Source organism: Heliangelus exortis, chromosome Z, assembly GCF_036169615.1.
Source record: "Heliangelus exortis chromosome Z, bHelExo1.hap1, whole genome shotgun sequence".
NCBI classification, from domain to species: Eukaryota; Metazoa; Chordata; class Aves; order Apodiformes; family Trochilidae; genus Heliangelus; species Heliangelus exortis.
Genome location: NC_092454.1, coordinates 16,780,339 through 16,807,040, shown reverse-complemented (window position 1 = coordinate 16,807,040; position 26,702 = coordinate 16,780,339). Strand labels below are relative to the sequence as shown.

At 36.9% G+C, this 26,702-nt stretch overlaps 1 protein-coding gene across 2 annotated transcripts in view; it reads right to left on the bottom strand.

Moving 5' to 3' along the window:
* The window catches only part of PARP8 (poly(ADP-ribose) polymerase family member 8), a 229,103-nt gene that overhangs the window by 123,062 nt on the left and 79,339 nt on the right, over positions 1 to 26,702 (bottom strand). For both annotated transcript variants that reach the window (XR_011723194.1, XM_071730420.1), the window contains exons 15-22: positions 14,362 to 14,454; positions 8,185 to 8,310; positions 6,691 to 6,756; positions 5,324 to 5,391; positions 4,916 to 4,964; positions 3,995 to 4,107; positions 3,758 to 3,830; positions 1,818 to 1,887 (exon numbers count right to left, since the gene is read on the bottom strand). Coding sequence is in view for 1 of the 2 variants with exons in the window: in XM_071730420.1 (XP_071586521.1) it covers positions 1,818 to 1,887; positions 3,758 to 3,830; positions 3,995 to 4,107; positions 4,916 to 4,964; positions 5,324 to 5,391; positions 6,691 to 6,756; positions 8,185 to 8,310; positions 14,362 to 14,454 (658 nt within the window). In the remaining variant the exon portion in view is untranslated. The remainder of the gene's footprint in view (positions 1 to 1,817; positions 1,888 to 3,757; positions 3,831 to 3,994; positions 4,108 to 4,915; positions 4,965 to 5,323; positions 5,392 to 6,690; positions 6,757 to 8,184; positions 8,311 to 14,361; positions 14,455 to 26,702) is intronic.

Here is a 26,702-nt window from a genome sequence, read left to right as displayed (position 1 = left end):
GCATATAAATACTGAAAACAAGCAGTTAAATATTGAGAATAAATCAGTTATCACAGCAGTGGGAATCACAGTTCTTTGCACAGTTCGCAATTTAATCCTGCAAATTACCAGTACATTTGCATATATTGCAAAGGCCTTAGGAAAATCAAGTTAGCATTAAGTAGATCCAAAAGTATATAAACATGAGCTTAAATGCCACTGATTTCAGCTCAGGAATGCTTTTAGTTGAACAAATCTGCATGTCAGCATGTCTTGAGTCTAACTGACTCAACTAACTGACCATTCAGGCTGGAGTAACACCATCTTGTTTACTGTGGATAAGACAGCAAAATCACAAAATTACTTTAGATGTTAATCTTTAACACTTTAATAAGACTTATTAAAAGTCCAATTAATTTTAGGAGTAGTTAATTTATTTAAAGTTGTCAAGTCTACCCTGGTTTAATTAACTTCTCTACATATAAAAGCATTAATTTGTCAGCCACATTGCATCAACTTTTCTTCTCAACAATTTAAACACATATATTTGTGTGTGAGATCTCCTTTATGTTCCTCATGTTGATTTATATGAAATTCCTGTACTGTGTGCTACTAAAGACTTTCTTGCATTTCCGGCACACCACACTTCTTGGCAATTTGCAAACACAGACTGAGTTATGGGGAAGTTTAAGTCTTTGAAGGAACAGGGAGTGTAGGACTCCTCTGTGTATTGTATTGACATCAAGAATTACACAGTTCATGGGCACACAGGCCTCCTTGCTGGATCAAAGGGATCAGAAAAAGTAGAGATGAGAATAAACACATTGAAGCTGACAAAGTGTTGTCCAAAAAGAAGATAATATTTTTAGATAATGATACAGCAAACTACACTTTTGAGTCCCAAATGACTAATGAGTCCCAAAAAGCTATCATACTTATGTAGTCTCTGAAAAGCTAAAAGTGCACCTAAAAATTATTGATACTGAAATTTAGTAAATAGTAGTAAAAATTAAACCAGAGGTCTATCAGTAGTAAAAATAAACCACATTTTTAAAATGCACTGTGACATTACCTAAAAATACTGAAAATCAGAAAGCATGACTAAAACTCTCAGAATTATCTACACACCCACAAACATTCAACTGTAACAGCACTTTCAGATATGAGGAAATGATAAATACAACATACCTAAAGGTAAAGTCACCTTGTTTTAAATTCTCTCAAGTTTCTTAATATACACCTTGCTATATCTTGCTTCTATGCTGCTGCTATTTATGACTTAATTCTTACATAGAAAACTGAATGACTCACTTTTGGATTTACTAGTGGGACAAAATATGTTCCTTTCCCTTGTCATGATAAAATAAGCACACTGTCATGTAGTTTCTATGTAATTCTGACATGGTGATACTTGGAAACACTGTGAAACATACACAGTTGAATTTGTCTATTGATTAATATTTGTTTTGTCAATCAGATCAGATCATAAAAGTCCATGAATCCACAGATATTATTACAAAGACTTAGGCAGATATTGTCAAAAAAATCACAATGACAAAGCTGGATTTCTACTGCGTAATCAAGACCTGCTCCACTATACACATCATTCAGTATTAGCTACTATTTCCTATAAGCACAGTTTCAAGATACTCAGCACCTTCAAAAATGAGGACAGGTATTTAATAAGGGAATTTAGATTTTATCTTATTTTTAATAAATTAAATCTTGCTCAAAAAGATAAAACTTAACACTGTTGTAAACAGTGAAGCTGGTAAAAATAGTAGCAAATGAAGATACCCCTATATTTTACCAATGTTAGAGTAACTTATAAATATCACCTGAGTAACCAAATGATATGCTTGACAATGGACTAAGGTAGATTCCACTTCCAAACATTGCACCATGGAGCTGAAAAAGAGCAGAGTGATTGTTTAACATTAGTTTGGTTATCTGGACAAAACAGTGATCATAGAAACAGGCTGTAACATAGATAAACAGGTGCCCCACTCCACTGATTTACTGCCTGGTAATAAATGGTATTCAAAGAAGTCTTAAAAAAACCATGCTGAAAATACTCAGCTTAAATACTGTATATTCTGGAAACCATAACTAAATGCCCAAACATAACTTTACATCAGATTTATTAATACAATTGGACTTTCTGTCCTTAAATCTAAGAGGGGTGCTTCTGTACAAAGCCAAATACACCTCAGCATTAACAAGTGCAAGCAAGCTCAGCATGCGTCTCACACCAAAGCCTTGGCAGGAGTCACATTCTAGGGCAGCCTCTGTGAATAAACAGCGGCAGCAACAGCTGCTGTTCTTTAAGGTAAGAAATGAAGAAATGGTGATGATACTGATCATTTGGTATAGAAAAACCTAGTCACTAGGTCAGCCTGAGTACTAGAGGGATGGGTTCAAAGGAACTTTTTGTTTGAGCCAGTTCACATATGCACAAAGCTACCAGCTCTCTTCAAGGAAAGGGAAAACTGTTCTTCACTAACATCAGTGTTTCAAGTCATGAAAACCTGGGCTAAGCAACAAAAGCCAGCACATTTTATTAGCCCTGCAGTCATTTTCCTGTCTGGAAATTGAGAAGTATGGGTTTCCCTTCTCTACCAAGGACTGACTTTATGTGGAAAAACCTTTAAATAAAACACACTAAGTAGTTTCTGTAGCACAAAGGAAAAGCCAGACTGTCTCCTGACTAGGTAGATGCCATGACCAGTAGGCTTTGGAGTGACATTCATTCATATTTGGTTCCTTTGATCCAATGGTATTTACATTGTCTCTGAAATGTGCGAGAGCTCTCACAGGAATTTTCAAACATGCTTTTGCTCCTCCAGATCCAACAATGCTGTATAGCATCCTTGGTGAATAGATGTTTTTTTTCCTGGTTGGTTGGCACTGGAGAAAATAGAATGAACCTGGGCTCAGGATATGCCTGAGGTGTATGAGAGATCTAAAAATGATGACGTGTTAAATAGGACTTCATTGTTTCATCATATTCCCAGTATCTCAATCCTCAACAAAAAAATAATTTGGATGGTCAAATCATGCCTTCTTAAAAGCCTTCCAAAGATACTAATAAAAACACCCAAATGACTAGAGAAACAACAAAGATCTGTATTTCCTTTTATTCAGTGTCTCCTGTACTTTGATCCCTGGTCATTACCTTGGGATGCTCTTCCAAAGTATTTTGGACTCAGCTCTGAGGAAGACCTGTGAAAACCACGATGCTATAATAATCTGACCTAGAGCTCTCCAGTCCCTCTGGTAATGCCTTGGTTGCTGTGCAGTAGTGGTATCCTGATGATTTAATTTGAGTAAATGAACTGCTGTTTGCAGGAGCTCCCTCCTGTCCAGTACACTCATATTTCCATTTCCAAGGAAACCAGAGTAGAAGAGAAGATGCTGCAAACTCAGATGCTCTAAATTTAGTATGGTCTTGGATCCTACAACATGGAGACAGTTTAGGTAGTTCTACACTTTAATTCTAAGACTGCTTTTAAGCAATACTGAGATAAACCTCCTGGAGGTGCTGCTCTGCAAAGTAAAACTGAAACACTGATTCCAGCAATGGGATTTTCTAGCTATTTTAGCAGACACGTTATTTAATTTTAATTATAGCAGAAAAGTACCTTTTCCAGGAAACAAGAGGGTACCTGAAATCTTTTTCCACCTGTATGACTGCCAAAACTACACCCCACTGATAACTTGACTAAGCTAGTATGTAATCAAGCATGCACAGGTTAGCTAAATTTAGTCTGCTATTTACCTGCAGCCTCGTATTTGAAGCAACAACTAAGCCGTTTCTCAGGATGGAATGCCAATTTTCAATGTGTGAACCACTGAAAAAATGAAAGTGTTTTAAAAACCACAGAGTAAAATGCAAAATGAAACCAGTAGTCTTTTAAAACAACAAATTCACATCTGTAAACCTCAAACATAAAGCACAAAAAAAAGAGCATGATAGTTTTATTACCTTTTGTATAATATGAATTTATGTACTTACTGAAAAGCAAAGGTACTTCCATAGAGATTTTTAGCAGCTCGGAAATTGGATTCTTTGGCTGGTGGACTGCTGAGAAGCAGGAACTGGTGGGGAGTGTGCATAAACTTCAGTTGCTGTAAAACATAACAGTGTACAAACGAAAAGAAGTGATTAATACAAAAGGATTGTATTTCCATAATGATGGTTGTTCAGATAGCATGCTGTTTCACACAATACATGACTGCACCTAAGTAACTACATGAACTAAGTTGAAGTTGGTATCATTACCATAGCTTTTACCTGAAATCAACCAGTAAAAATGTTTTTCAGTTTCTAAAACACATGAAAGTTTCTAAGCCAGATTTCAGACTAAATATGGCTCTCGAAAAATAATTAATTTAAATAGTTTCCTAATGCTATTCTGATCAGAGATGGCTTTGAATTAAGGTTCAGATTTGAAAGGTTGCAGATTACTGTGACCTTAATCAGAGGATCAGAGGCACACATACTCAGAAATTAATCTCAGCACTATCTCTCTAAAAAGAGCTATACTTTTTAAGGTGTACTCATATGCAGGTCTCTGTACATAATAATGCTGGTGTGCACTGCGTTCTGTACAAATCCATACCATTTTACATGGCAACAAAACAAACAATGAAGTTATTCTCAGCCAATCTCAGATGACTACAAGGTAGACACTTGCACTTGAAGTACCCAACTCAAATTGTCTTTTTCTGAGCATTATACCTTGCATCTGTGCTAGATATTCACAACATGATTCTAAGAGTCATGACCTGAAACTCTCTATTTTTCTCCTTTGCCTATTAATGGAGTCCATGTGGTTTGTTTGAATATAGACACCTACATTTGGACAGGAGACTCCATCTAGAATACTAATATGAGCAACAAGAAATGAGAAAATAACAAAGAACCCACACTTACCCTATTCACTGGTAGCTTCACAATATGTGATCTATTACTAGAAATAACCCTAAAATTAGAAACAGTTAGACGTATTAGACATAGAAACCAAACAAGAGTCTTCTTTTTAAAAATGTGGTATGAATGACCACCACAAAGCAAACAGCTGCAGGCCTTTGAACCTATTAGATGGAAGCAGAACAAATCTTGAATAGAAATTGCGATCAGAGGCTATACAAATAATCTGGAGTCTTTCAGGTGGTTTCAGTTGGCCCAGATGAGGTCCAGAAACACTCCAGAAACACCTGCATTTGTAAATGTCAACCTTGATGTTAATTCTTACGGTAAGCTTATACCAAATTACACTGGTGATTATTCATTAAACCTGGTGTTTCAATAATTATAATCTTATGTGAGTCAATTTTATACCATTGTAGAAGAGGATGTGCAAGAGGGTCTTGTTTATCCATCTGCTTCTTTATTTCCAAGTAAGGTGCCTAGAAAAGAGTAATTATGTTCTTTATTTGTAGCTGAAATCATAAGGTTAATTTTATATGTTACATTGCCCATGACTTCATCTATTAAAACAAATGCATGGGACGCATTATTAGGCTTAAATCACAGTTTTACTGATGCGTAGTGTTGCAGAGTTGTAAATGTGTTTTGACAACAACAAGAATTAAGATAGCAATTATTTTCTGTGGAGTAAAATAATAAGCATATAATTAGCATAAAAATGAGTATATTACATCTAACATAAGTGATCTGAGAGAGAAGAGCAATAGATGTCTATTTTTGGATTAAGAAAGTAGAGTAGAACTTCAAAGAATTAAGCAGCTCAAAGGACCCCAAAAGAACGCCCTTCATTTAAAAGAAATGTTTTGAAGTATAAACTAGTAAAGTAAAATACTGTATCTGCTTACAATCCCTTTGAAAACCTTCCTTGATTTCAATCACAGTGCAAAGCATCCCTTTAAAACTCTCCAATCCAATTATTATTTTAACATTAAAAAAATCAAAATGGTATTATTTACTTTTTAAGAGATATTATCTTAGGTAACAGAAACACCTGATTTTTAAAAAATTTTACAAGATGTTATATTAAGTAAAAAAAATATGTGAATTCTTATTTTTAGTTTATACTCCTCATTCTTTGTTCCAGAATCACGAATTACCTAACAAATACATATAGGGTTAGATTTCTAAACTGCTATGAGGTTACACATATATAGCAGTTGGAAAAGCAAGGTTCATGGGAAATATTTCAATAATCAATTATAATCAGTGGCGCGGTCTGGGAAAGGAGGTGTAACAATAAACATGACTATCAGATTCTGTACCACGGTAAATATGAAGAAATCATATGGTAATAATTTCAAAAGACCCAACCTTCCAATTTGCCAAGCATAAATAGCTGATCAAGTGTTTTGCTATAACAGAAATAAATCTATCATTCAGAACACTGCCACAAAATCAACTTCTTTTGCTTTGAAAATAGAAGATGTAGTTTGCCATTGATATTTCCAGAAATGCAGTAGTTGGCAATTATCTCATTACAATATCCCATTCTGCTCTTATTATCTCCTATTTAAAATTCAAAAGATCTGAGTTCTACTTCATCAGTTTTATTTGACTACCATTATGGATAGTATTTGGGTTTTTTAATATATATTTTAAGACTATTACAGTTCTGTAGGAGAGACCTGATACTTCTCCAGTCATCACTGGCAAGCAATATAAACATCTTCCTAGTCCTAAAAATAGTGATCAAGTTAGATAAAGATTTTTAAGCTCACCTGTGTCATCTCTCTAATAGAAGTGATACTGTCCAGTGCTTTCATGACTCGGTCATAATTCTTCTTCTGTTGTAGCATAAAATAAGTAAATAAATTGAAAGAGTATTAGTCTTTGGCTCTACAAAAACAGAATTTTTTGAGTGTGTATAAAACCAAGGCTAGAACAAATGTTCAGCAACAAATCCTTTCAAACATTTCTAATCAATGGCTTCCTTCCACCTCACATATAGACTGTCTCCAGTGACCACAAAAATTCCTCCCTAAAATACTAACATAGGTTTTCTTTGAATTTCACCGGAATCTCCAACACACTGAAGAAATACAGCTCACTTTCAAAAGAAATATTCATAAGTAAACACAGGTTATGCAGTTGTTTGTGTATATATGGAAAACTTGTCTTAAGCTGAATAATATAGTGACTAAATATATTTTAAACTAATAAAATTTATTTATAATTTATAACAGATGTGTTTACTTTGCTAACCATTCTATAAAACAACAAAGGTCCTTCAGCTATCCCTCTGCCTCACCATGATCCTTGCCCACCTTTTGCTAGGTAACTATTCATTACCAGATGGCTTCATGTTTTCTGAGTGGATGCGCTAACAGTACATGCTTTTCCAGCTCTACATGTCATGTCACTTTCAGGAGCTTCACTGTTCACATCTTTGGGTTTTGTCAAATTCTGCCCAAGGGCTTTCAGCTTGCCCATGGTGGGAAGAAGTTAGGAGGAAATGGTGTGGGCCCTGGTGTGACATTTCATATTGCCCTCATCTGCTTCCAAATCCTGCCTTGCCTTGCCACCAGACTAGCTGTCTCCTCAACACCCTCTGCCAAGCATCTCCTGGCAAATCTGTCTTCCCATATGCTCCAGAACACTGTTAAATGGCCATTGTTCAGAAAAAGTGATGGCTCAGGTGAGATGAATTAATTCATGACTTCTGGAGGACTTCCCTGAAAGGCAGTATATGCAGTCTGAAGGGTGAGCCACATAAATACAGTTCTTAACTTAAAGACTGATTCTTGTACAGAACTCAGCTATTATGTCAACATTAGATAAAATTCATTTAAGTATGTAACTGTTTGCAAAGAGAAAAATAAGATGGCAGCATTAATAATTTTAAGAATAAAAAGATGGACTAGTAATCCCCTGGTTTACATCACAATCCTACATCTCCCAAAGATCATTTTTCTCCATGTCCAATGTCTACACTGAGAAAATTACATTAGAATATAGAATTCTGCACTTAGAATTTTTACCCTAAAATAATTTCTTGGGTTCAACATAACTTTGAGTGCAACTTATGGTTTACACCCAAACAACTTCTCAAAGACAATTTAAAAAGCTACAGAGTTCTGAAAATAGTCACAGGCTTGTGACTATATTCTGGAGCTGTATCTCTCATAGTAAAGGAGACTCTTTCAGAGGAGAGCTTTGAAAATCTCAAGCATGACTAAAACCAAGATATGACACAATGCAAGATAACTACTCACCCTGGGGTTAAAGGCCAGCATCTGAGGATCATTAGGATCAACTACAGAAGGATATGGCTCAAAAATGACAACTTTCCTAGGTGACTCTAATGCAGAACGACACATGGATACTAATAGATCAACCACCTAGGGATAAAGAGAAATATGTATTCAGTTTATGTACTTCCTTATTGGATCTTCCAGTCTGCTGTTTGGTGTTTTTCTTTTGTTTTGGATTTTTGGGGGGTTTGTTTGTTTGTTTGTTTGGGTGTTTTTTTCTTGGTTTTTTTTGGGGGGGGCGTTGTTTGGCTGGGGATTTTTTTACGTGTTATACTAATGCCGTATTTAATTTTTACCTCTATTATCCAAACCATGTTATTCATAAGACAGTCTCAGACTGAAATTTTTCCATTGACCTTAACAAACTCTGGGTTCAACCCTGGTACATTATTCCAGGTGCATAAGTAGGACCAGTACATATAATATCATACATGTATTACATGTCAACTACATGTATTATCATGTCAACCAAATTGCTTGATGTTCTCTTGATGTTCTGCTTTCTCTTGTGCACATGTGATAATTCCTGGATTAATGAAATGAAGTCGTGCTGGATTTGCATGTCTCTGTAAAGTAGATGCCAGTGAAAAGTGATGCTCAAAACCAAGGAAGGGTTTGTTAATCAGAACTACTGCCTGCTGTTCGCCTGAAGACTACAATCATAAAAATACTTGTAAATATTGCTTCTTGTACTGCTCACAAAGGGAGATCCTCTTTCTCCCATCCTGTCATACAAAATTACAATACATCTTTGAATACCTATGATTTCCAAGACTTCACTGTAAGATCATGGGTGTAATATATACGTACACAAACGTGTATTCTCATATGTGCAGATGGGCACACATGCAGCTTAGCAACAAATTTATACATAATTGTTTCAAAGCTCATAATTAAGAGATTAAAAATAGAATACAGAGAACATGCAGCTTTCTGGCAGCTGTGAAACCTAAATCCAGCTCATAATGAAATTCAAAATTTGCCAAATAAAAATGTAGCTGCAAATTAGCTAATTTCCCTTTGTTTTTTTTTTCTGTGCCTTCTGAAAACACTACTTTATGAACACAGACTTTTCTATTAAAGGAAGGAAATTATGAGATGAGTTGTACTTAGTAGATATCCCTGCTTCCTCCCACAGCTCCACATGGATCAGATCTCATCTCACAGCTCAAGAAGTATATAAGTTTTTATAAGTCTGTCACTGCATCTGATCATGTGGAGCAAAAGGAAAAAAATTCTACTGAGAAGCAGAAAGAAAATAAGAATCATGATTAAAGGGAAAATGAACTGTATTGTGGTGAGTCATACTGTTGCCATTATCCTTGTCTGCTCCTGTAGCATGAATGTACAATTTTATCCATCAGTTTAAAAATATTCTGTTAGCTCCAGTTATTAAATATCTCACATATACATATATAAATGAAGTTATTTAAATAATGACTCCTTCCTCCATGGTACTCATTACTTTCCAGTTTATAGTACCTGTCAGTGTAATACCTGTTTCAAAAAAGAGCATCTGCATTAGTATTTGCAAAGAAGATCAGGTGTCTTCATGTGCAGCCAGCTCAGGCATCAGGCCTGCAGCTGTGTAAATATCTTACTATGGAATGAAGCTGATTATCTTAGTTTCCAGTTGCAAGAGACTGGTAGGGAAGAGTTGTTTGAGTCCTAAGATCTCTTAATTCAGCAACTCAAAGTTGCAATTCTTTACAATTTATACAATAGCACTTTGTCTTAAAATTGGCACAGTTCTTAGAGCCCTATCCTAAACCCTTTCTTTAAAGCAGCTGTTGAGTCCTGTATGGTTTCTATTGCTCTGAAATGGGGGAAAATGTGCATACACAACCTCCTCCAGTTTTTTCTGAGATCATTGTTTTGCAGAACTATTTAAAACTGTTAGGTAAGTCTATTACAAACATTATAATATAAACTTGCATATGTGTTCCTTGGTAACAGGAAGCATTGGAATCTGGCAAATGTCTTTACAGCTTGGTCTGAACTCTTCCTCCTTAACAGTAGGTCCTCAAGTACATAAGCAAGGATTAAAATATTTTCAAGAAGTACAAGATTACACTTTCTGGTGACAACTTCCTTTAAGCACATCAGTTTTTCAGAAACTCTCTCCAGGGGAGAGAGACTCTCCAGGGAGTCAGGCATTTAGTTTTCAGACATTTTGACAACATGACCAAAATAAGACAAGGTGAGTTTGGGCTTGAGAGTTTTTGAAAGTACAATCACAATTATTAAGGAGGAACTGGGAGTGACAAAGTAGGGGTGTTAGGTAACTAGGTGGAAGCACAAGAGAGAAAAAACCCAGAATATGATTTCTAATAATAGGAACCTGTATTTAAGTTCCTTCACTACATAATTTATTTTTTTTTTTAAGAAATTCATCTGACCAAATGTACATTCACAATGAGAACACCCATCTCTTACTAGTCATCCTACATTCTCTTTATAATCAATGGAGAAAATAACAACTGCTGACGGTCTGTTCTGTGATTCACACTATCCTAAAGTTCAAAATAGCTCGCATGAATCAAACCCATGAAGTGCTGAGTTCTTCCTGCAAATAGGAATGGGGACTCAACTAGGTAAGATGTAATAAAGTGGGTACAATGCTAACACTAGAGGGAAACTGAGAAAAATATAATTCTAAAAATAACAGTAAGGACTTCTACAGGTATGTCAATGAGAAAAGGAAGGTAAAAGAAAGTGTACTCTCACTAATGAATAAGGCTGTCAAACTAGTACAATGGATGAGGAGAAGGCTGAGACACTCAACAACTTTTTTGCCTCAGTCTTCACTGTCAGTCTCTCTTCCTACTCCTCTCAAGTGGATGGACTACAAGACAGGGACTGGGAAGCAAAATCTCTCCCACTGTAAGAGAAAATTAGGTGTGATGACACAAGGAAACTGAACATCAAGAACATCATGGGACCTTAAGAGATGCATCCCAGAGTCTTAAAGGATTTGGCTGATGTAGCTGTTTAACAACTCTCCATGGCATTTTAAAAATTGTGGCAGTCAGGTGAAATCCCCTGTGAGAGGAAAAATGGGAACACTGCACCCATTTTTAAAAAGGGTAGAAAGAAGGACCCTAGGAACTACCAACCTATCAGCCTCACCTCTGTGCCTAGGCAGATCATGGAACAGAACCTACTAGAAGTTATGCTAAGGAACATGGAGGACAGGGAGATGATTCAAGACAGCCAGCATGGCTGCACCAAGGGCAAATCCTGCCTGACCAAACTAGTGGCTTTCAATGGTGAACTGACTATATCAGTGGATAAGGGAAGAGCTATGGATGCCATCTATTTGGACTTCTATGAGGCCTCTGCTATGATCCCCCACATAAATCTTACCTCTGAATTGGAAAGATAAGGATTTAATGGGTGGACTGTACAGTGGATGAGAAATTGGTTGGATTGTCACATGGCTCAATGTTCAGATGAAGATGGGGGGTACCTAGTGTGGATACATTGAAAATAGAACAATTGCCTCTTGAACCAGCAAAAGCCTGGCTCCCCCCCAGTTTCTGTTTACATTATTTAAAATGTATCAAGGCAAACCTCATCAACAGACCCACCTCCTTTGTCAGGACTAAAAATATAAAATGCTAATGACTCCTGATAAGCTGCCAGACTAGTAATGCAAATTGGTAGCAGATACAAGAATTCCAGGAAAACCTGAATATAAAGGGAAGACCTGCATTTACCAATCTGCAACCTCTGGCAGAAATTGATGAGAAGAAGAAACTTTTTACTATAAAAATTCAGAGGGAAAATGGTGAAAATCAGAAGCGAAGAGAAGCAAACGACAGGAAGCAGAGAGCACCTGCATCAGTGACTTGAAAGTGACAGTGATCCCAGGTAGTGAGGAGCTGATTTTCTTTGAAGGGTAAAAAGAACGTTAATTTGTCCTCTTTCTTTCTTTAATAGCCCTTTCCCTGGGGTGATTAATTTGTTTGAAAACCTGTTTTCCCTGCATTTCTCTCCCACTATTAACTCCTTCCTAACACTCCTTTCAATGTGGTGTCATTTTCCCTGAAAACAGTTGTAATTTTTTCAAACCCTAAAGCTGGTTATCTTTCAATTTGTAGGACAGATATGTGCAGTGCCTAATATTTCCTCACAAACAAAATATAAAATATTAATTGTTATGGACCGTGACACGGGTGATAAGTGGTAGACTTCAGACATCCATACTGAGACCAATACAGCTTAGCATCTTCACCAATGACATATATAGCGGAATTGACTACACCCTCAGCAAGTCTGTAAATGATACCAGGCTGAGGGATGCAGCTGGAATGCATGAGGGACAAGATGCCATCCAGAGGGACCTGGAGAAGCTTGAGAAATGGGCCTATGTGAACCTTATGAACTTCAACAAGGTCAAGCGCAAGGTCCAGGGCAACCCCTGATATCAATACAGCCTGGGGGATGAAGGGGTTGAAAGCAGCCCTCTTGAGAAGGATTTTGGGGAAGATGAAAAGCTGTCCACATGCACTCACAGCCCAAAAACCCAAATGTATCCTTGGCTGCATTAAGGCCAACCAAGCTTGAGGGAGGTGATTCTTCCCCTCTGCTCCACTCTGATGAGACCCCACCTGGAGTACTGTGCTCAGCTCTGGAGCCCTTGGCACAGGAAAGATTTATATCTGTTGGAGTGGGTCTGGCGGAGGGCCCAGGAGGATAAAAATAATCAGGGGGATAGAACACCTCTCCTATAAAGACAGGCTAAGAGAGCTGGGGTTTTTCAGCCTGGAGAAGATAAAACTGTGGGGAGATATTATAATGGCTATTCAATACTCAAAGAGGGCTTATAAAAAGATAGGGACAAGCATTTTAGTAGGTTCTGTAATGATAGGACACAGAGGAGGATAGGAGTAATGTTTTTAATTTAAAAGAGGGTAGACTCAGACTAAGAAAAATTTATAGGAAAAAAAAGTTTAAAATAAGCAGGGTGAAACATTGGAACAGGCTGCCTAGAGAGGTAGTAGTACCATTCCTAGAACATTCAAGGTCAGGCTACATAGGGCTCTATGAATTGAAGATGTCCTTTGTCATTGCAGAGTGGCTGGACTAGATGACCTTTGAAGGACTTTTACAACCCAAAATATTCTGTGATTCTAAATGTACATGTAATGTAGCATGTAAGTGCTTGAAATAGAAAATTAAAACTCTAGCTCCTCAGAAACACATAGCTGAGACCTTCAGCTAACTTCAGGCTGAACACGTGGGGTTTTACCAGCACATCTCTCTATTTCTTACAAGCAATCTTGTAAGGGTTACTTAAAGTATAGCCATTATATTATATTATATTATAGAATATTATAAATATAGCCACTTATAGCCATCTAACAGTCTTCAGATATCAAAAGAGATGATGTTCAGATCCCGCAGTCATATCCTCAAGTGAAGAAGATGGTGTACACTGCTGCAAGTGTGTTCCTTTGAGTGGCCATAAGTGGTGTTCAGGCACTCAGATGAATGGTTTATTTCCAGTGGCTAGACTTACCAGTGCTAGTTAAAGTCAGCAAGATGGAATGTTACCTCTTACAAAAGAACCATGTTGGTTACTACTGTGCATGTAACTACAATAATAAAAACTGAATTTAAGACTCAGAAAGCAAGAATATATTAAATTCCTGGTCCTTGAGAGAGAAAAAAAATACAATGTAGAAACATCAGTAATGACTTTGCCATTCTTATTTCATGATCAAAACAACAGATGCTCAGCAGATCGCTGCATCTCGAAATCATGAACAGGAAGTAGTTTATTAATTGCATGAGAGTAGCATTGGCTCACTAGGTGAAAATAAATGGGAATTATCTACAAATGACAACGGTTGCCTTTATTAACAACCCAGGTGACCTAACTGAATACAATAGAACATGAAAACAGGGTTACTCTAATTAAATGAAAACAAAACAATAGAAGTACCTCATTAGTACCACTTGAAAATTACATGCAGAAAACAGTGTTTTTACAGGTATAAGAATGGTCAAATGGATAAAACTTACCAAACAGAACTCACACGGGGAATACAACTCAAAATAAATACTAGAAGAGACCAAGAAGACTGAGGATACTAAAAATCAGAGATGTAATAAGACATTAGATAATTCTACCTGAGCCCCAGTTGCAATTTCATCAGCAGCTTCATTCATCACTCCTAGTGTTTGGAACGCGAATACACAGAGCTCCCGTTCACAAACAGTGGGCTACACAGAGAAAAAATAGTCAATTATAATTTTGTTCTGGCTTTAGGTTTTTGGTTCATCATGTAGTACCTACAACAAAAGCCAAACACATTTTATGTTAAATTTCTTTCAGATAGTAGCTGCAAGATTATTTTCTAATTATGAATACTTATAAATTATTGAGGAAGGTACATTACAGAAGCATTTTAGTAATCTGAAGAAAAATTGTGAAAAGCTCCTAAACACGTAAGGGTTTTTAAAAGAAATCCAAAGATATTTCAAAATAAAAATAACAGGCATAGTGCCCAATTGTCCTTAACACTAGTCTATCTGAAAACTCTGTACATGGTTAAAATTAATAGAGAACAAATCTAGAGACTAACAGAGGTAGACTGCCTATGTAAATGCACATTTATTCTTCACAGCTTGCTATTCTCCTGTTGAGAACACACATTAGCTACCTCCAATTTAATCTGAGGCTAATTAAATTTTTTTCAAACTTTAAGAAAAGGAATTATATTATTATAGAATAATAAGAAAAGGTAACATTTTATTTTAATAAATAGCAGTGCTTCCACGCTTTTCAGATATAAAAAAACAAAACACAAAAAAACCCCAACAACAATACCAACAAAACAATAACAACAAAAAATAGCAAAAACCCGTGATGTCACACCAGGTTTTTCTATATTTTTGAAAAATTCACAATGCCAACTCAATGATCAAATAAAAAACTTATTTCAACTGTGAACTGAGAGAGAATTGAGCATTCTGCCTTCATAAAACAAAGCAGAAACAAAAAGAATACATCTTTAAGTACAAAGAAGAGGCATGACTTCACAGGCTTCCTAATTGGTTAGAACACTACAACTCCATGCTTATTTCCTGGGAGGTAATTAGAAGATCAGCTTTTTAAAGGATCAGGTAATGAATCACAGCATGAATTGTAATAGGAATTCAAAACAAACGAACTGTTAAATGAAATACAAGATAGAAACAGAAAATAAACCTTCCTTAAAATAGACCACAAAAAATGTAACTTTTATTACAATGTTGAAAACAATCAGAAGTACTTTTTGAATGCTATTTCTTTGAATCCATATTATTAAATCCTAGCTCACTGAAAGTTAAAATTATATTTGGTAGGCACTATTGAGCTTTTTTAACTTAAAGTTCAGAGTCTAGATACCATGATAATCACTAAAGCATTTGTAGCAGTACATTCTGAAGTTCAATCCAATGTCTCCAGAAGTACTTGCAGAAATGAAAAAAAAATAAATGAGCAAAGAAAACATAAAATTTAGTTCAGGTCTGTTTCATGGATAATAATAAGCATACTGCTCTAGTTGTAGGGACTTGATTCATAGCCCTTAAAATATGCATTTGCTGAGTTTCAAAGATTCAAGACTTCAGTAAACATCTGAAATCTACTGCACTGACATAGTTTCACCTCAGTTTACAAGACTTATCAGCTTTCAAGTCTGATAGTGTTACCCACTGGATTTATTTTATCTACGTATCTATGTTATATTGTATTAGGCAGTAGACAAAGCCAAACATGACCCAATTTGCTGTGTCATGGCATGCTAGGCAAAAAGTATTTATTAAGGTCATGATTTTTATGTTTTCCACATTTAGAAGGTGGTTACATAATTTTCTTAGATGGTGAAGAATAGTGGCATTACCACCTCGACTATCACAGTCAACAGTATACACAGACTTGCTTTTACTTCAGAGCAAGGAATTGCTCTGGAATAGCAGAGCAATCTCAATTGAGCCATGCTTGCCATGAAAAAAAGCATTAAGAAAATACTTATTTCTGTAATTTTTTTTACAACGTTAAAATTATCCTGAGACTTAAAGAGGACAAAGGGAACACTGGATTTCTCATCTTTGCTCTTCCCCCTCATCCTGGCCCTGTGTTATGATGTCAAAAATGTCTGAGCACCTCAAAGAGGGTAGTTGGGAAAATGGTCATTTAATTTATGTTTAACATTTGAAAATACTTTCTTCTCTCAGATGGACACTGGATGTAAAATATTAAATCCAGAGAACTGTAGATATGAGGAGAGACACATTGGCAATATTTCAGCTCTGAAGAGGCACTGACATTACTGTTAGGGTCTATGGAAGTCTTCAAATTTTGATGTATTTAATGAATATTTATGCCTACTGAATATTTTGGTTGTGCAGTCTAATGGTGAAAATAACCCAAATCCTATAGGTATAAGTACACTTCAATAGCCTGCCCTCATTTATCCACCTTAGATGCCTTCTAACCCAAATTACAACCATTTTAAGAGTACTTGGATCCTGTTTCTGAAATTTGTCCCAATTTAAACAGATGGTTTTACCTGAAATTTCCCATTAGAAAATGGTATGGTGGTTGGTATGGCCATTAGCTGGGTTCAACCATTTGAACTCCTTTTAGTCCCTCCAAAATGAAGACTGTCTTGTGAAGAAGCAAAAATTTGGAAGGTTTTTGCTTGTCAAACAATGGTGATTTATGTATTCAGTGCCACATTTCTATCTTTTGGGTTTGTGCACAATTATGCATACTGGAAACAATGAAAATATAGGAACACTAGGTTAATAAATCAGCTCTAGAAGACAGAGCTTAAAGATCACAAGTTTTATGGGAAAACTGGGATTCAAGACTGCTTTTACACTGTGACTAATATTTTGCATACTGCCAGGGTGTTTCCCTTTATGGTGTTAACTTGCCTCTTCTCTTGTAAGAGGACTTTATATCACAAAGATAAGAAATGTCCCTAGCCAGGGTAAACATTAACATCTTTATAAAAACTCTGTTGTTCCAATGCAATTTTGGGCCGCTGTTATTTTGGTTCAAATACATGTAATGATCCACAAGCTGAACTTTTAAAGATTTTTTTGTGTACATATATGAAAATAGAGAAATGTTTTTTCTGATGCAGATACATATCCAGAAAGGTACAAAATATCTATCTTCTATCAGATTACTAGGTTCTACTGTTTTTAAAGGAAAACCACAAAACACAATATATAAGACAAGGCTTATATATGTAACTTTACATTTTTTTAATGTAAATCTGATCTTAGGTGCACATAGAACTTAACAGATTACAACCATCATCTTGGAGGAACACAGAACTGACTAGCTGGGCAACTTTGCTTTTCACTACCTGAATATGGCAGTTCTAACCTCTCTTCAATAACGGTAGCTGCTAGAAATCTCACATGTACTGTATTTTTCACTTGAAAGGAGAAAAATTAACAAAAAGACATTGACTTGCACAAAACTATTACCTTAGTGAAGATCGTGGTTGCTAAAGACTATTTAGAAGGTTAATTATTCCAGTGAGGAAAAAAAGGAAGAAAATAAGAGCTGTGCAGTTAATCTGAGATTGCAAATGCTTGGAAGCAGAAGGCACTGACAGAAGCAGAAATAATTTTTTGATCTTTTGAGGTTTCAAGACCTCTTTTGAGGTTTTGACTTTTCTTCAGCCACTCACAATCTTTGCATGCTCACTAGCACCCAACTGCTACTGTGATGGAAAAGGGCTCAATCAGAGTTTTCTCATATTATAAATGCAAGTTTTACTTCTTACAGCAGTGACTTGCCAAGGGAGGTTTAAGTTTGGTATTAGGAAGCACTTCCTCACAGAAAGGGTGATCAGACATTGGAACGGACTGCCCATGGAAGTGGTGGAATCACTGTCGCTGGAGGTGTTTAAGGAAAAGCTGGATGTGGCACTTAGTGCCATGGTCTAGCTGATGTGGTGGTGTTAGGTCACAGTCTGGTCTTGATAATCTCAGAGTACTTTCCAGCCTCAGTAATTCTGTGATTCTGTGACTGTGCGCACAGCCAAAAGGCAAACCATTAAAATGTTATGACATATTCTGGTTCCTGGTTCCAAACTATTTAATCTAGACATTCCTTCAATTTGAAAAATCTGAAACTTCCATAGTTCAGAAGAGCAATGTGTCACCCTTTCTGACATCATAAGAACTGTCACAAAGACACTAATGAGGCTGCAACATGACTGATACATCTAAAAAGTCTTGATCTAAAAAAAGAAATTTAGGGAAAGCTCATAGCCTGATTTACAGCAATTGAAAAATGGCAAAGGTGAAACCATTAGTGACCATCTCACTTCTAATAAAAGCACCATTCTGTTTCCCTTTTTGAACTATGGTAACTGTTACGTTTCCCACAGGAAGAACTTGTATCTTTCTCTTCAATACCCTCACCAGAAGAATAAGGATATAATACAGGATCAAGAATACTGAAAATGTGAAATTCACTAAGGCCAAGATTTCATCCATAATAAATAACTCATAAGAGAGTTCTTTGAGATGAACAATGTTGAAATACATAATCTGACTAATATAAGAACAGATATATCATAATTATCAAAGTATTCCAATTTTAAAAGCTATATACAAACAACAGTTATTTCAAATAATTTTTACAATATTTTACCTTTCACATAATATATGGGCAAAATTTTAAACAGTACAGATGTCAGTATTAGAGTACAAATTTCAAAGAAACTAGCCTCAATTATTATTTTTTGCTGAGCTTTTTAGTATTTCCTGCTTTGTTCCAGCTTTCAGCACAAGATGGCACTCTAAAGAGACTTCTTGACTGAAAACATTGATACAGAGCAGGTTTATCATCTTGTTGAATATATTCCAAGATTTTTTTTCCTGCTTTGGCCTGTTTCATAGGTCTTTAAAATCCATCCAATTATGCTGTTTTACCAGTGGCTTTAGTATTTGTAAATAAGGAATTTGGGAAGGCATAGACAGTATGAAAGGCATTAGTCACATAAAGTATACTATGTTGAAGCTGAATGTGATCACAGAACTACCTAAGTCCTCTGAAGGGACTTCTGGAGGTTGTTTGGTCAAACACTTCCACTCAAGCAGGCTCTTCCAGATATTTTTTCTGTGTCTCCAGAGCCTCTCTGGGCAAACTGATCTGATGCTCAGTCACACCCAGAAAGGTGCAAAAGTTAGAAAAGTGTTTCCTTATGTTACAATGAAACCCCCTGTGTTTCAGTTTGTGCCCATTGCACATTGAAAAGACCCTAGCTCCATCCTCTTTGCACGTTCCCTTTTTACAGATTTATAGATATTAATAAGAATACATCTAAGACTTCTCTTTTCAGTACTGAACTGTCTAAACATTCTCAGCCTTTACTCTTGTATGCAATGCTTCACTTAAGATGCTTAATCAGCTTAGTGGCCTTTTGCTAGACTCTCTCCAGTAGCTCCAGCTCTCTCATTTATGGGGAAACCCAGAACTGGACACAGTAGTCCACGTGTGGGCCTCACCAGTGCTGGGTAGAGGGGAAGGATCACCTCCCTCCATCTGATGACAATTCTGTTATTTAATGCAGTCTAGGGTATTATTAAGCTTCCTCATTGCAAGAGCACATTGCTGGCTCATGTTCAGATCGGTGTTCACTAGGACTCCCAGGTCCTTTTCCACCCAGCTGTTTTACAGCTGGGTAACTCTCAACATATATATGTCCCCAAGGTTTTTCCTCCCTACATGCAGGACTTTACACTTCTCCTTGTTGATTTGCATGAGACCCCTGTCAAGCCCTTTCTCCAGCCTGTCAAGGTTCCACTGGCAATCCACCACTCTGGAGTATCACTCACTTTTCCCAGTCTTGTATCATCTGCAGACTCACTGAGGGCACCCTCTGCTCCATCATCCAGATAATTAATGAAGATACTAAACAAGACCAGACTGCTCGAGTATACCACTAGTTACTGGACAGACCCCAACTAGACTTTGTACCATCGATCACCATTCTCTGGGTCTGTCCATTCAGCAAGTTTTCAGTCTACCAATCTTCTCATTCAGCCAATGCATCAACAACTTGTCTATGAAGTTCTTACAAGAGACAGTGTCAAAGGCCAGATAGATAATAACTGCTTTCTCCTCATCTACCAGACCAACGATTTCATCACAGATGTTCATCAAGTTGGTCAAGTATGATCAGTGATTGGTGAAGGCACACGGAGTACTCCTGATGATTTCCTTGTCCTTAATGCACATAGTAGTGCTTAGCTGCTCCACCACCTTACCAGGGATTGAGGTAAAATAACGAGCCAGTCATTCTCTGAGTCCTCCCTTTCTTGTCCTTCTTGAAACAGGATTGATATTTGCTTTCCTTTAGTCTTTGAATATGATACTACACGATAATATAATTTTATTGCACTACTTTTAATCAGATCCTTAAATAACCACTTTTGTTGATGACTCATTGTCTCATTATATTTAAATGTTTGTAATAAAAGTACATACTGAATTCTTAAAACAAGATATCTCTCTACTATCATAGTAGAAAACTGTTGCATTATTAAAATGCAACTTAGTGCTTCCCTAGAATATTTCATATGGCATTAAAAAGACTTAAGAGCATTATAATATAGAACCAAATACTGGTAAAGTTTCATTTGTACATTATTGTATCTGCTTTGGAAAACACACTTTTTATCTGGATGGACTAAATCTTATGGTTGAAAAGCACCTTTGGAAGTCAGTTGGCACTTTTTTTTTCTCTCACACAGAAGTAACTCTATCTAAACTTCAGATAAGCTAAAATTAGGTTTCTCTAATGCTTTATCAAACACTGGAACATGTTGCCAGAGAGGCTGTGGAGTTTTCATTCTTGAAGACTTTCAAAAGCTAATGACTGACAGTGGATGAAACAAGCTTCAGTTTCAGAGGCCAGACACTTGTCCCATGGGAGAGTACCTCAGTACTCCAGAATAGGCTTTCTGGAAGTCATTTAAATTTCTGAAGTTTACTAATTCGTTTTACTCTGATATAGTAATTTCAAAGAAATCAGGATAATCTATTTACCTATTTTAACAACACATGTGAATGATACTTTGAAAATGTCAGAAAAAAGCATTTCAAAATATGTCTTTGAAACAATTCAAACCTAGATACTAATTACAAACAAATAATAGTCCAGCCTTCACTCATCTAAACAACCTCTCTGAGGAGAACAAATTCAAAGCCAGTAACACAAGGCTAGCAATTCAAATGAGCAGACATTTGCTGTTTTCAGCAGGCTTACCAGGTCTCCCTTCTCTGTCTCTCCTCCACACAAAACCTGTGTCTCGCCCTGTACTTCCCACTGTTTTTCACACCTGAGTAAAGAGCTACTTCAGAAGATACTGATGACAGAGCTCCAGAGATGTGAAGTACAGGTCGCCTTGAAGTAAGATGTGTTGCAATTCTTGCATGAATCAAGGGAGCTGTTTGGATGTAAAGACTGCAACCCCAGCCCTCACTAATGATGTCAAAACTGTTTCTTAATACTTCTATGAAGGATGAAATATTTAGGATTCCAAGGAATAACCACAGGAAATACTATGGTCTATGTTATGCAAGAAGTTAAACAACACTTCTTCTTCATAGCATGCGTGTATTTATTGATTTTTTTCCTGTGCTTTGCAGAAAGACTGCAAATTGTGCCATGCAGTGATGTAATGCAATTTCAGCTTTTGTTGAAATTTTCTATATATGCATGTATCTTCAAAACCACAATTTAGCATTTAAAACTTTCTGTGCTCTGTAAAAAAATCATTATATCTCAATGTATTCTTGAAACAAATACTAAAGAAGCATTCTATGATGAGAAATTACTCCTTATCTCACATAAGGTATAAATATTTACAGGAAAGCATTGCTGATTTTACTGCTTCTTTTTTTTGAAAAGTGGAATTCCACAACAAACCATGGACCTTTATAAAGAAGAGTGTAACAGCTATTATGTATTAAAGTACTTTTTAAGACTCACTTCCATCCAGGGGAACCTTCATTCTTTCCTTTCACAGTACTACACCTGCAGTTCCTTGTGAGAGTATTAGGATTGTAAGTATTTTGAAGGCATTCCATCTACATAATGCATTTCTATCTACTCCCACACAGTAGTGGAACACACACAGGACCTGTATCTGTAGGTCTGGTCTTCTGTATTTCAGAGAATTTTCAGAGTTCAAAAGAAAAATGGTTATTCTGAAAGATCCATACTTTGCTAACTTTGTCCTTAATTTTCAGGAAGCCACTAAGTTAGCTTCTTTATTTATCCTCAAAAAGTGAGTAAGGTAGCCTAGAAACCAGATTCCTATGTACAACAGGATCCTTGAAAAAGACAGCTCTGCTGGATTAAAAACTGGTTGGATGGCCAGATCCAAAGAGTTGTGCTATATGGAGTTAAATCCAGTTGGCAGCTGGTCACAAGAGCTGGGGCTGCTCCTGTTTAACATCTTTATTGACGATTTGGATAAGGGGATAGAATGCACCCTCAGTAAGTTTGCAGACTACACTAAGTAGATTTGCCTTAGGGTGGGGAGGCTCTGCAGAGGGATCCAGACAGGCTCTGGATGGGCTGAGACCAATTGCATGAGTTTCAGTAAGGCCAAATGTTGAGTCCTGCCCTTTGGCCACAACAATCCCCAGCAACACTACAGGCTTGGAGAGGAATGGCTGGAGAGCTGCCCAGCAGAGAGGGACCTGGGGGTGTTGATTCACAGCTGGCTAAACATGAGCCAGAAGTATGCACAGGTGGCCAAGAGGGCCAACATCATCCTGGCCTGCATTGGGAAGAGTGTGACCAGCAGGACCAGGGAGGTGATCCTGCCCCTATACTCAGCCCTGAGTATTGTGTGTAGCTATGAGTACGGCAGTATAAGAAGGACAGTGTGTGGGAGAGGGTGCAGAGAAGGGCAACTAGGCTGACTAGGGGTGTGGAGAACAGGCTGATTAGGGATCTGGAGAACAGGCCTTAAAAGGAGAGGCTGAGGGATCTGGGGCTGTTCAGCTTGGAGAAGAGAAGCCTGAGAGATGACCTAGTTGCTCTCTACAACTACCAGGAACAAGGTTGTAGCAAGACAGATGTTGGCCTCTTCTCCCTAGTGACCAGTGACAGGACAAGAGGTAATGGGTCCAAGCTCAACCAGGGAAGGTTCAGGTTGGATATTTCTTCAAAGAAAGAGTGGTTAAACATTGGAACAGGCTGCCCAGGGAGGTGGTGGAGGCACCATTCCTGGAGTTGTTCAAAAGATGGGTAGATAAGGTGCTACAGTGAATAGTTTAGTGGTTAGGTGTTGGGAGGTGGTTAGGGAGGATGATTGAACTTGATGATTTGGAGGTCTTTTCCAATCTTGATGATTCTATGATTCCATGATTTGCATGATTAGATTAGTACAACAGGCTCTCAAGCAAGACAGGTGTGCAATGTTAAAAGAATAAAACCAAACATTTGGAATCATATTAGATAGTTATTTTGCAATAACAATGTTATTTTGCAGATACAACGATGTATCTGCATGGGGAACTAGTGTCTAAATTAAGCTACACAAACAGATACATCTTGTTGTCATCAATTTGCTCTTATGTCATGGGAAAATAGATGTCAAAATTTCAAGAAACCTAAGTAAATGAAAATAGATATTAAAACCAGAACATCCTCAAGAAAAAGTTATTTAGGAAAAAGAAACTTAATACCAAGAAGTTCTGTGCTGAGAGAGGTGGATTGAAAGATACTTTATAACTAAGATAAAATCTTTGCCTGTAGAGCAAATATACAGAAAGCAGAAAGTTTATCATCCTGTTTCATTTGGTATATTCAGCTGTCCTGAAGATGAGCTATTTGAACTATGCAGTCATTAATAACCAGCACAAAAAAAATTACATTGAAGAATGACGGTTTACAGTATAAGAATACTGTACTTATTGTGTGATAACAATTGCCTAATTTTTCAAAATGCACTTCAAGAAAATTAATTAAACTACACTGTAGTTTAGGAAAGGTGTCAGGCTGACGCGCAGAAGGATTACGGAATCAACTCTTTACAAGGAGAGTGGTGAACCACCCAGAGCTATTTAGTCTGTGGCATCTCTTGCAATACAACCGACTACAGATAGAGCCTAAGTAATGCCTTTGATACATGGACATTTGTAGAAAATGTGATCTAGACACAGAATCTAAAATATAAGAAGATCTTAGTAATACTCTGATCATTATGAGATCTGGGGGATTAACATTGATATCAAAAGTATGAACCTTCTAAAGCTCTTTGTGAAGGCCTGGGATACTATATATGGGATACATTAAATGACATAAAGCTATACTGCATGTACCCTTGACTGAAGAGAAAGGCCCATGCACTCTGCTTAATAAAGTACTGTATTTCTGAGATCAGCTGTTGCAGTGGCATTAAACATAAAGTGCTCTTTCAGTTGTGTCATTCTTTATTCTCTTTATATACATTATGTATTATGTGTATATGTATGCATGTTTATGTGTTTGTGCAGCAGAAGCATGTAAATAAACTCTAAAACTGACTGTGTTAGGCTGCCTCTGCCAGAGCTCTCACTAAAGCGAAGCATTTATTTCCTCAAGACCCTTTGGCAAGCTCAATTCAGACTGAGATCCTTTCTCACCTTTTACAGGACTGCAAACTCACTAATGGCTTTATATTGCTTATTGAGTCATTCAAGCAGACACAGAGCACACTAGATTTCTTCCCCCTGCCTCCTTCTCCCTGGGTTATTTAAGGACATTCTTTGTTTTTGCGAAGCCATTTTGCTAAGCTAAGTTATGCAGCTTGCAAAGGCACTGGTGAATGTATGTTTAGTGGCAAACAGGCTATCACTTTCCTCTGTTTTGAAGTGCTGACAGATTCTCAAAGAGATAGCTAAAATGGCACCCCTTTAAGTTGAAGACAGAGAAAATTAATTCTGAGTGCTTTTAATCTCTCAGGTGAGAAAGCAAAAAGTGTTATGATTTTTTTTATTTAGAGCAGGTGACTCTCTATTCTGTTTCATTTTAACAGTTCATCACTGACCTCGAATAAATGCTACTGTTTGCTTTGTCCTAGTGGCAATAAATAAACCCCAAAATTTAAATAATTATAGTATCTAAACTCAACTCACTATCCAAACATTACTCACTTTGTCTTAGCTCATATTTTCATAGGTAATATGCATAGCAATGTGTTTAAATATGAACAAGAAGGACCTGATGCCTTTTTATACTATCTCAGTCAGGGTATTTGGTTGTGGACAAGTCTGGCAGAAAACTATCTTGTTAAAAGGCAGATATGAGCTCAAAGAGGCAAAAAAATACATTATAGGGTTTTCAAATATACAGAGGTTTAACCATGACTTAAATGGGTGTTAACTGAATATGTAGATGTTTTTGCCAATCCTATTTGCATACCCTGCCTGCAGTCAGAATGCCTGATGGTGCCACCACTGAATGTCACAGGGGATGATGTTCAGGTGACTTCTGTTACCATGTAAGAAATAACTTTCCTGAACTTAGTCTCATTGAACTATCATAGATTATGTCTGCTACTTACATGTAGTTGCTTGTTACACTGTGGAAAAACTGTCAGGTGTCAGGCCATTCACACACAGGTAATAAGCAGTTTTCCATGGATTAAATCTTTTAAGGTTACTCAGGTTTCCACAGGATCCAGGATACATGAAACATAAAGTATTCTAAACTGCAAGATCATTCATCAAGGTAAGAATTTTACTCTTCAAATATATTCTTTCACAAGGCTGCACTTACCCAGTAGCTCCAGGCAGAGCATGTCTCTTGTGACCAGTTCTACTCTACTTGCTATATGCATTCACAAACAGCATGAAAGGTTACAATGTTCAGCATTCAAAATTCCTGGTTTCAGTTATACAGGAATGAAAGGATGGAAGAGCCGGCTAGACTTTGGGCATACTGAAATATAACAGTGCCCCTGCCACTGCTTGTTCTGACACTTCAAGGTGTCAGCTCCTTGTACTGCCTTTTTTATCACGTTATGGAGGACATCTTATTTCAGTGGCCCATGAGCAAAAGAGCTTCAGGAAAACATCAGAAGAACTTCATGGCCTTGTGTCATTAACACCAGTGTATCTGAATACCCTAGCTATTGCTTGATAAGAGCTCAAGGACTGTGGTGACACTAAGCTTTTAAAAGAATGCCGAAAGGAAAATCACTGGGAAATCACTGTAATGCACATCCTCTATCGTATCCAGCAGCACAATTATGTTCAGTGAAGTACACTTCTACATTATACACTATCATCTCCCTGGATTCCATCTCCCTTGCTTTCAAACATTTTTTTCCAATTATACATCAAAATCTAGAGAATATTAATTACATTTTTGAATCTTAAAAGGATATTAGGTTTAAGCACAAGTGAAGTAATTATATAGTTTTAGAACAGGCTTTTATCGTCCACTGCTATT